This window comes from Xenopus laevis, chromosome 5S, assembly GCF_017654675.1.
Source record: "Xenopus laevis strain J_2021 chromosome 5S, Xenopus_laevis_v10.1, whole genome shotgun sequence".
NCBI lineage: Eukaryota > Metazoa > Chordata > Amphibia > Anura > Pipidae > Xenopus > Xenopus laevis.
Window position 1 is genome coordinate 40,869,017 of NC_054380.1, and position 12,263 is coordinate 40,881,279.

A 12,263-nucleotide genomic window follows, 5' to 3' on the forward strand; every position below is an offset into this window, starting at 1 on the left:
TTTGGAGCTTTTTGGATAACAGATCCGATACCTGTACATAAATATAACTTTTCATTGGTTTTAAAGTTATTTGAAATTGCAATTAAAAGCAATAACGAAAAACTTTTTTTTGGATGCAGTAAAGGTGAATTATCATCAATAAGAGTTTTCTTCTTAAGGGAGTCTCAAGGAGTAGGCATATATCTCCTTATAATATAAACTCATGGAGAATGCAATATACTTTGGGCAAAATTTGATAAAATATTTGAATTCCCCAAAAAAGCACCATTCATTTCACAGGTTAAATTTGAATTCATACCATCCTCTGCAGGGGCCCTTTCTTTGCCCTTGGTAGGTCACCCTCTTCCATGTCCCTTTCCTGCTTTTGGCTCATCCTCTATTTGGCTCCACTGTATTGACTGTTTCTTGATCTTATATCTCTGACCTTGACATGCTATTCAGTTCTTTTGCATGGTTCAATTTTGTTCTGTTGTGGCCTAATCAAAACTGGACTCATTTTATATCACTAACCAGACTTTTTCGAGTTTCATCTAATGTATGGTGCCCTTGTTGGCTGGTGTGGTACAGTAAAACACATATTTTGCTGTATTAATAGCAGACAAATTCTTCAGGATAATGTTCAAGTATCAGTCACAAAGTTGAAGGGTTGGATATTCCAACAAGACAATGACCCTAAACACACTTCAAAATCTACAAAGGCATTTATGCAGAGGGAGAAGTACAATATTCTGGAATGGCCACCATAGTCCCCCGACTTGAATATCAGCAAAAATCTATAAGATGATTTGAAGCAGGCTGTCCATGCTCACCAGCCATCAAATTTAACTGAACTGGAGAGATTTTGGAGGTGTCTAGAGGCTGTTACATTTGCAAAAGGAGGCTCAACTAAGTATTGATGTAATATCTCTGTTGGGGTGCCCAAATGTATGCACCTGTCTCATTTTATTATGATGCATAATATACCTCTATTTATATCTCTGACCTTGACTGCACTGAATCATGCTATTCAGCTGTTTTGCATGGTTCTATTTTGTTCTGTTGTGGCCTAATCAAAATTGGACTCATTTTGTATCACTAACCAGACATTTTCCAGTTTCATCTACTGTATGTTTGGTGCCCTTGCTGGCTGGTGTGGGAGTTTTTGTACAGTTATTTGTGATATGGAGACATCCGAAGGCTGTCTGAAGGCTTTTTTTTTTTTTTTTGCAAAGATATGATTGCTATATGCTTGAAGATATGCATAGACTAAAATCTTCATGCTGCCATGGATATGAGGGTACTGTGTTTGACGCCTAGAAATAATCTTGGTCACCCAATGAATAGTTTATGAAACTCAAAGTACAGTAAAACACATATTTTGCTGTATTAATTGCAGATTCTTTTTAAAATAATATCCTTTACTAGGAAAAAAAAATGTGCAATTACTCCATATTGTACACTTGAATAAATTCAACAAATCTTTAAAATCTGTTTTGGGATTTCCCATTTTTTGCATTTCCATAGTAACATAGTGACTGAAATACAAATCTTGGCAACTAGGTAATATCTTCAGCTTCAGATTGGATGTTTAGTTTAATTCCATCATTGATGCTGCAGCTATAATTTAAACAGTAAACAGAAAACAGATGAAAATTGCTTCATAAAATATGCATGAATAATTTCATGCACATTTGAGAGGAAGAGTGGATTTAGACATAAAATAAATGCAGCATCTACATTCATTGCTGATGACACATTATAATTAGGAATTAATAGTCCCAATGCCGCACTCTATAGTGGCTACCAAAACCACACAATTAGGACATTCCATTGGGGTCTGCCTGAGATTTTGAATTTGTGAATTTTGTCATCCAAGTTTAGAGTTAGATCAAGTTGCATTCAGCCATGTGGCATTTTATTTATATGGAGTTAAAAACTGTGTAGTATATCTAACCATGAACATGTACTGTAGTTTCCCAGCAACCGTAACCAAATATCACTCTTTATGATAAGCCTGTATAGACCCCAGTCAAGAGAACGACGTTACTCCTGTGTGGCTCTTGATCTGCACAATATATCCAGAAAAAGGAAAGAAAAGCACATTGTCCACCTGGATAGGTGAAGCATTTTTTTCCATGAAGATGAAGTAGTGGATGGATAGGGGGTTCTCTCTTTATTTCTATTAAAAAAAAGACCAACTCAGAATTGCTGATTTTTGTTGAGTAACAATGGTATCATAAAAGAATATTAACAGAGGCAGGAAGGGTGCAGTAGATAGCAGAGAGCCATCCAACTCCTATGGTCTCAATGCCTTAAAAGGAGAGAAACTTTAAAAGGAGAGGCATTTTCTCAAACTGAATTAGATTTAGGAGGGAAAGGGTGGGAAGGGTATGTTGCAAAATGTGACAATAGGATGACTCAGTGGGTAGTATTTATATTGTGCAGCACAGGGTCCTGAGTTCCATTCTAGCTAGTTTGTATGTTTTCCTTGTGTCTGTGTGGGTTTCCTCCAGGTACTCCTAATTTGTTTAATGTGATAGGGACTTTAGACTGTGGCAAGGACTGATGTATAGTTACATAGTTACATAGTTACATAGTTAAATTGGGTTGAAAAAAGACAAAGTCCATCAAGTTCAACCCCTCCAAATGAAAACCCAGCATCCATACACACACCCCTCCCTACTTTTAATTAAAATTCTATATACCCATACCTATACTAACTATAGAGTTTAGTATCACAATAGCCTTTGATATTATGTCTGTCCAAAAAATCATCCAAGCCATTCTTAAAGGCATTAACTGAATCAGCATCACAACATCACCCGCCAGTGCATTCCACAACCTCACTGTCCTGACTGTGAAGAACCCCCTACGTTGCTTCAAATGAAAGTTCTTTTCTTCTAGTCTAAAGGGGTGGCCTCTGGTACGGTGATCCTCTTTATGGGTAAAAAGGTCCCCTGCCATTTGTCTATAATGTCCTCTAATGTACTTGTAAAGTGCAATCATGTCCCCTCGCAAGCGCCTTTTTTCCAGAGAAAACAACCCCAACCTTGATAGTCTACCCTCATAATTTAAGTCTTCCATCCCTCTAACCAATTTAGTTGCACTTAGTCTCTGCACTCTCTCCAGCTCATTTATATCCCTCTTAAGGACTGGAGTCCAAAACTACACTGCATACTCCAGATGAGGATTTACCAGGGACCTATAAAGAGGCATAATTATGTTTTCATCCCTTGAGTTAATGCCCTTTAATATAATCTCTGTAAAGCATAAATGTCCTTTGTTTTTAGTGCAATGAAATATTTTCAAGCTACAATAATAGGCCAAGTACATTTTGTAAAACTTTCACATGACTGTTAGTGCATGGAATCAGTTGTCAGTGACCCATGTTGATTTCTAGCTTTTTAAAATACTGCTATGACGATAGTGATGGACATAAAACTGAACTCTAACCCATTAGTTTATAGCTCATAAATCTGCATTAGCAGCCATTTCTTTCCTGAGCAAGTCAGCCAATGTTGACACATAGGGGCAAATTTACTAAACAACGAATTCACTAACATTCAACGTTGTCCAGGATGCCAAACGCTGGCGAAGTTGCGCTAGCGTCAATTCGGCAAGCAGAGCGAAGTTGCACTAACGTTGGCTAATTTGCATATTACGGGAAATTAAAGTTGAATGGAAGTTGCAGCAAATACATTACACTACACAATCCCAGGGAAGCTTAATAAAAGAAAATAGAGTTGTTATAATGCCCAACACATGAGACCAGAAGTATAGTTTATGTGCCATATGTTAGGAAACGTAGGGGGGAAGCACTCTTTTGCAGCCTATCACCCTGAAAAAGGAAAAGACACCAGCGTTTTTTAAATTTTCAACTATTTTTTGAGGAACTCCTATCTACTCTATTGCACTTCGCCTGGTCTGAGGTGGTGAAGGCAAGTCTGGTGCAAGAGGTAAAGTTCAGTAAAATCCGCATCTTAGTGAATTTGCGCTGTTACGTCCCTCTTCCAGAGCGTAACTTCGCCTGGCGATTGAGTGTGAATGAGCGCCAACGTCAGTCTCTTTCACTTGCGAAGTTACACCTGCACCAGTTAGTAAATCATTAAAGTGACTAATGACGTCAAGGTGCCAAATTTTTGCCAGCGTTAGTCACTTCGCCTTTTAGTAAATTTGCCCCATATGGTGGGAACAGAGAGGTGCAAAAAAGGCATGTGCTAAAAAGATATTGTCACTTTAACATGTTGTCAAAGATATACCTTATGCTATCTTAGTGCAGCTGGGGCCAGTCACCCATACTTTCATTACCAGATAAAATTTACAAACCAGACCTTTCTGATCTAAAGTTAAATCTGCAGATCTCTTGATCTTAATCTGAGTTGCACATCATTCACTAAACCAAAACACCTTAGTGCAGTGAGGAAAGTGCAATTTCAAGTACAATCGCCCATGTTTTTTCTACAGTGCAATCTTTTTCCCATAATGCAGTGTTTCCCCCCCAGATATCCAGTGTCATACTGCATCTGACGCAACTGCATCTGGTTTGCCAAAATTACTTCAATTGTGTGCGCATTTCATTGCAAAGTGTACACAATTGTATGTTCATCTGGCATCAATTCAAGTGTTTGATGTGCAAGCGACTTCTGTGCAAGTGTGCTGTACCTGTTTCTTCTGGATGTGAAGGTAACCCTGGAGCATATCATTTAATATTTTATAGAAATAAGTAAAGAAAAGCATACGATTGCGGAAAAAATTCTGCATGTTTGGTGGAAGGAGACATAATGATGCTAATAAGATTATCTACCATATGTAATAACAGGCACTAAATTTGCCCAGGTGCAGTAACCCATAGCAACCATGACTGCGGCAGGTTTGAGATGGAGTACTTTTTTTTTTGGACTTTTAACAGCATCGGGGTTTAATAAATCATTTTCCTACAATAAAATGGTGTTTTCCCACTTTAAAACTCTGACCAGAAAAAAATCTGACTTTAGTAAATAACTCCCTAAATGTTATTTATTAATTGGTTTCTGTGGTTAAGCAGACCTGTAGCAAACTTTAGACCTTTGATTGAAAAACCTTATATAATCCAGCAGACAGTCTAGATGTGGGGTGCAGATAACATGCATTCAATGCATCCCATACACACACAGCAGGTTCAAATTCTCCCTAGGCCAATTGATAATATTATAAAAAACTATCAATATAATTTTTTTCAATAACATCCTTACCTTTGCATATCTTCTTAAAACTGTGATTCTCTTGTGGATGCCCCGGAATACGGCATTGGAACCGATGCTGCCAAAATTCAGCAAACCATGGGTTGCGGGAGTTTGTATCCAAACGCAGGGCTAGATAATAGTCATCAAATGACATTACTTCAGCGGATTTCAGCTTCATAGTAATTCCTCCATTGGCTTCTGCTTCATATCCTTCTATTACTTCATCTCTGTCTGCCCAGCCATCACTATGGGATATAAAATGAAAACAAACAAATTAGGATTGATTGATTTTTTTTTTTTATCTTTAACCTTATTGCCCCTTAGTAGACTTCCAATCACAAGTCCATGTCAGTTTAAATACCAAAGAACATGAAATCACACGAGTATGAGTTTCACACATTAAGCTCATGCAAAACAGTGTGGAAAAAATTAATTAACCTGCATTATTCTGCCAGAAGCAAAAGGTTGCAAAAAGGTTGATTGTAAAATATTTGTTATCAGCGGCAACAAAATTAGAAAAAAAGTGAATTTGTTGATTATTTATGAATGTGTGATAATAATACGAATGGGGGGAAAGTTACTAACATATATGTCCTATGATAAATCTGTCCGTATAACATTGTGTTAAAAATACTTCGAAATTCGACCATTGAATTGAAATACTTTGAATATCGAAGTTTTTTTCATCGAATTTGGGTATCCTGCGGTCGAAGGAAAATCGTTCGATCGAACGATTAAGTCCTTAGATTTTACTTCGACTTCCAAAAATGTAGAAAAATACTGTAGAAGGTCCCTATAGGCTCGTAGCACTTTGGCAGGTTTAATTTGGCGAAGTATTGAAGTCGAAGTTTTTTTTAAAGAGACAGTACTTCGATTATCGAATGGTCGAATATTCAAACGATTTTACTTCGAATCGAAGTTGGTCATAGTATCCTATGCGATGTTCGAAGTATTCAAAAAAATTACTTTGAATTTCAAATTTACTTCGACCCTTGATAAATCTGCCCCTGTATGTATGTATATATTTATACTTTGTCACTTTACAGAACAGTACAGTAAAAATAATTGCATAGAACAGAAGGGGATTAGTGCAATAATAGAATATAAATAAATGCAATTACATACAAGATTAAGGGGGTTGTTTATTAAGGCGTCCAAAAGCGGCAGTAAAAAATATGTGTTTTTTTGCGATTTAATATGCCCCAAAGCGGTTCCAAGTCTGAATCTGAAAATATGCCATCTAAAACCTGCTGAATTCATGTAAAAGTCAATGGCAGATGTCCCCTTAACCATTTAAAGATGTTTTAATCCTACTTAGGGGCAGATGTATGAAGGGTCGAATATCGAGGGTTAATTAACCCTCGATATTCGACTAGGAACTAAAATCCTTCGACTTCGAATATCGAAGTCGAAGGATTTAGCGCAAATGCTGCGATCGAACGATCGAAGGATTATTCCTTCGATCGAACTATTAAATCCTTCGTATCGAACGATTCGAAGGATTTTAATCCAACGATCGAAGTAATATCCTTCGACCAAAAAAATTTAGGCAAGCCTATGGGGACCTTCCCCATAGGCTAACATTGACTTCGGTAGCTTTTAGCTGCCGAAGTAGGGGGTCGAAGTTTTTTTTAAAGAGGCAGTACTTCGACTATCGAATGGTCGAATAGTCGAACGATTTGTAGTTCGAATCGTTCGATTCGTAGTCGTAGTCGAAGGTCGAAGTAGCCCATTCGATGGTCGAAGTAGCCCAAAAAACACTTCGAAATTCGAAGTTTTTTTACTTCGAATCCTTCACTCGAGCTTCATGAATCGGCCCCCAAATGTTCAGAGTTTTCAGGGTTTGATGCTGGTTTTTCCACGAAAACTCAAATTTTTTGTGGTTAATTCGGGCGGCAAACACAAGAAATTCGGGTTTTGTGTGTGGGAAAATATGAAAAAGTTGCAGTTTTCCCGATTCGGTTTTTCACGTTTCTTTTAAATTGATAAATAAGGCCAAATCTCGGATTCTGGGTTTGGTCTGACTTTTTTTATTTAAAAAATCAGAAAAAATTGGATTTTGATAAATAATCCCCAAAGTTTTCTTTAAAGTAACATATTGGGGTTTTTTTCTTTGTGAGATATTCCTGTACATCTCTCCATGCCAAGTAGAGTGTGCATCATCCCCTCTCAAATGGTTTCATAAAAGTGATTTGTAGGTTGATGAGGTTCAAAAGTTCTGAGGTACAGGTTTGGTCGATGCTTGTGCTTCTCATTATAAAAATGCAGTTCCCTTTACATCGGAGTTTGTCAGTGAGCTATCTTTGGTATAAATCTCCTTTGTAGCTACGTTAGCTTTGCTTTATAAACCCACTGGATGGATAAAAGTATACTTATGAGGAGTTCTATGATAATAGCGAGATACAGTTTGAACTGTAATGTCTTAGAATGCTTGCTTATCTATGATTGTTACAGGGTAACCCTTTTGAAATAAAAAAATAACAAAGTGGCATAAAGGTGATAACTTTATTGGCTAACTAATATAATTCTTGCAAGCTTTCAGAGAACATTTTAGTCCCTTTTTCAAGCTGAAAAAGGAACTAAAATGTTCTGAAAGCTTGCTATGGTTATATTAGTATTTGGTTGAGTAATTATTAGTAGTCTGTAAAGCAGGTTCCGCAGCATGCTGTTAAACACAGAAGTCTCCCAATCTCTTAATGACAGCAGTCTCTTTTACAGACAGCAGTTTGTGCCTTACACACAGCATTCCTTGTCTCTCACAAGCAACAGTCGCTACACAACATGGGACGGCAATTTACAGTGCTGATTGCTAATGCTTGTAATTTGTAAATGAGAACAAGTCTGCAATGATATATATCTTTTCAAATTTCAATGCTTTTGCCTGCTTCCGCCCGCCCTTTTCTTTTGCTCTTTTTTTTCTTTTTTTTTAAGAGAGAAATAGCATAGGGATGGAATCCTTGGGACCTTGGATTTTTTAAACTCTTTGCTCTGCTTGTATATTCAATAAAGTGTAAAATATTTATATTTACAGGGGTGATTCTTACTCCTCTGTGACTCTCATACTGCGGGAAATGCAGCAGAAAATCAACAGAAATTACCAGGAGTGGCTGCTTGTGGAGCTCTGCCGACTGCTGATTCACCTCACTGGCGCAGCTCCCTTGTATATTTATATGTTGAAAAACATTTTCAGAGCTGAATAGTTTTATCCATGATCTACAGAAAATGCAGAACCCTGATTCTGTGTCCCCAGATTTCCTGGAATTGACTGTTTTTAGCAGAATATTGATTTCTCAGCATCCATACAATAAGCTCTGTATATGCAGGGGTGTCAGGGGCCTCAGACAACAGCTCCCCAGAAGTTACCAGGGACGGCAAAAAGCTGCTCCTGGTAACTTTAAGAGGCGAATTTCCGGTTATTAAACCGCACAGATAGTTCAATTTTGCTCTCTACGCTAGCGATGCGGCCCCCGTCTGTGATCTCTAGGTAAGTCCGATAGTCGCCTCAGGCAGCAGTAATAGCTGGAATGCGCCTGTGTATATGCAGTTCTTAAAGGAGAACTAAACCCTAAAATTGACTTATTGAATCACCCTGAATTATCAGCTTCTCAATAACAGCAATGATCCAGAACTTGTCACACGGGGTCACCATCTTGGAAAGTGTCTGCGACACTCACATGATCAGTGGGCTCTGAGCAGCTTTGGGAAGCTAAGCTTAGGGGTCGTCGCAAATTATAAAGAACAAAATGAGGTTGACCTGTAATATAAGATGATGCTACAGGACTGATTATTAAATTCTGATGCTAAGTGCACTGGTTTACTTCTTTAGTTAAGCTTTAGTTCTCCTTTAATGGATTAGTTTATGCTTTTATAACACTTTTACAGCTGCAGGCCATAATGTTATTAAAGTGGGTTACATTTGACATCATACTCTTAATAACATTTATTTTAATACTCAATGCACCATCTGTAAATTAGTTAAAGAGACATTGTTGATACACATACAGCATACACTGTGCAGAACTATGTAGAAATTGTTCAGAAAGTTATACATACACATACAGTACATTTGACTAGAGGTAACTTAATTGCAAGGTTGTCCTTAATGGGCCGGTGTCAGGGCTCCAATTAGGAATTTGAGGACCAAGGAGGAAGCAGCAGGCACCAAACACAGTTCACGTTATCCAAGGGGTTAAGAAGTTAGTGAAGTCAAATCCAGACAAATGTCAGTTCAGGCAGCAAGGTTCTTAGTCAATATAACAGGCGGAGGTCAAGATCAGAAATCCAGGTCAGAATCAGTAATAACACACCCAGGAACACACTAAGTTGAACCTATATTCGGGCAAGGTCTTTGGCATCTATTTAAATGGGCTTTTCATGCCAAAATGAGTGCACTGATGTCACGTGTCACATGCTGACGTTGCACGCTGACGCCACACGATTTGACGCACGCCCGTCATGACACCGCACACATTTTAACTCGCATGCGACACGGTGTGACACGCTTGGCCTCTGGGCGCTGCATCTTGCCTGCGGCACCGAAGGGGAAAGGAGCCCCAACGGGCATTCCTTACAGCTGGCAATCTCCAGGCTTTGTATGTGTTTACCAGATATGGGATCCATTATCTGGAAACCCATTATCGAGAAAGCTCTGAATTACAGGAAGGTCATCTCCCAGAGACTCCATTTTAATCAAATAATTCACATTTTAAAAAATTATTTCCTTTTTTAACGCTTATATATTAAGGTTTGAATGCCAATAACTCGAAAAAATTTGGTAAAATCCGAATTTTTATTGGAAAAAAATTCAGATTTTTCAATATTTTTAATACCCTGAGGATAGAAAAAGTCAGACCTACCAAGGTTGTATGTAAGTTAATGGAAGAGGTCCCTATCCTATTTGGAAGTTTCTTGCTGGAATTAGCCTGAAAATACGACTAATTCAGATTTTTTGGGCAAAAATCCTAAAAACTTGGGCTTTTTGAGAAGAAGCCTGGAAAAAATAGAGCGATTCTGGAAAAATATTTGAAAAAAAAGCACTATAAGGATTTTCGCTCGATTTTTTCCGTGTTTGTCCCCGATCCAATTAAATCATGCTTTTTGAATAATAAAATAAAAAATAAAGTACAATTGTGGATTCTAGTTTGGTTTAAAATAATCAGAAAAAATTGGAATTGATAAATAAGGCCCTTATAGTAAAACATTACATTGTACTTGATCCTTAGATATAAGTAAACCTTATTGGAGACAAAACAATCATATTGGGTTTAATTGAAATTATTTTTTAGTAGATTTAAGGTCTGTATTACGGTAAACCCCCCGTATCCAGAAAACGCCAGGTCCCGGCATACGGATGCAACTCAAACTTTGAAAGACCCCTGTGGTTTCTTGTGTTAAACAGGATACAAACGATTTCTAGGGTGTTCCCCTTTATCAAATGTAAGGAAAGAGGATGAAAAAGAATAACAGACAGATAACTGATAAAAAAATACTATTAAATCTTCATGTCAGTGTTCATGGTCTGTTACCTTGGCAACTGCATTTTACCTTCAGTCAAAACAGAGGTGGTACAGAGAGTCAAATATTGTCAATAGAAAAAAGATGAAGGCAAATTGTCTCAAAATATCACAGGATGCAATAGAGGGAGGCCAAGTTATCAATTTATTATCTGAAGTTGTTTTGAGAGTTGAAAAAATAATCACAATTAAACTCGCTTGTGTCTTTTTCCACTGTCAATTTTTTTTCTCAGTCACTAGTTTGACAAAACAAATGAAAAAAAAAAAACCCTCATAGCGCTCCATTGCAGAAGAGAATTATATGACATGTTGTTCCATTCATATTTACAAATGTGTCTATTTCTGCTCCATGAATCAACATTGCTGGGGTCTTCCTTGACCCAACCACCCTGCCGAGGCAAGAGAATGTGTCAACTCCTGTGTCTGCCCAATGATGATTCGTTTGGGGTCATAAAGGTGAAAAAACCTTGCTTGGGCTGCGCATGGTGGAATTAAGTGGGTCATTTTAAGTTTTGCACAAAATGAACCTGCTGTTTTAGGAGAGTAGAACATATACTGAACATGTGATACATATACAGTACAGTGATTACATCTACACAGCATTATCAGACATACTAATACTGGGGTTTTCCAAATAAAGTGTTCTTCTGTAATCACCAGTCTGCTAATATACATTTAAACATTACAAACCTAAAAGAATTGTTTTGCCACCAATATGGACGTACATTATGAAGCTTAGCTACCATCAATTACGAGGTGCTATTTTATTATTGCAGAGGAAGAGGAAATCACTTAAATCATTTAAATTATTTGCTTAAAATGGACTTTAATTCAGAGCTTTCGGGTTATTGGGTTTCCAGATAAGAGAATAACTGTTTCCTTCTCTTTTAAGTACAGGTATTGGACCTATTATCCAGAATGCTCGGGACCTGGGGCTTTCTGGATAACGGGTCTTTTTATAATATGGATCTTCATACCTTAAGTCTACTAGAAAATCATGTAAACATTATATAATCCAAACAAGCTGGTTCTGCTTCTAACAAGGATTAATCATATCTTGGTTTGCACGAAATACAAGGGTTTGTTTTACTATTACAGAGAAAAAGACAACCAAAAAGAAAAAACTTTAGAGTGTTTGTTTATTATTGAGTCTATGGAATACAGCCTTTCCATAATGCGGAGCTTTCTGGATAACAGTTTTCCGGATAATGCCATACCTGTATTTTGTACCTGTGAAGAATTCTATATATTTCGTATGTGGGATCAGCATTCATCTTAGTAGCATTTTCCCTAAAACACTAAGCTATGGTAGGGTTTTCTGCTGTTTACTTTACTCTCTCAGTGAACAGCACAACGACATTCATTTACCTTTCTACTGACTCATATAAATGCTGCTATTGTCGTTAGGTTACTGTTAATTACAGTAGCCTTATGGTATGCCATTAAATCACAAGAATTTTTCATAATTAATCTTCATTTAAGTAGTTAGTGTATCTAGGTACTGGGAACTACAAAACAAAGCAACACATTATTTAATGGGGTATGTCTC

General features: G+C 37.3%; 1 protein-coding gene across 2 annotated transcripts in view; it reads right to left on the minus strand.

The window, feature by feature from the left end:
- The window catches only part of LOC108717837 (metabotropic glutamate receptor 1), a 185,370-nt gene that overhangs the window by 31,608 nt on the left and 141,499 nt on the right, over window positions 1-12,263 (minus strand). For both annotated transcript variants that reach the window (XM_018265223.2, XM_041564435.1), the window contains exon 4: window positions 5,211-5,446. In XM_018265223.2, the coding sequence (XP_018120712.2) occupies window positions 5,211-5,446 (236 nt within the window). The remainder of the gene's footprint in view (window positions 1-5,210; window positions 5,447-12,263) is intronic.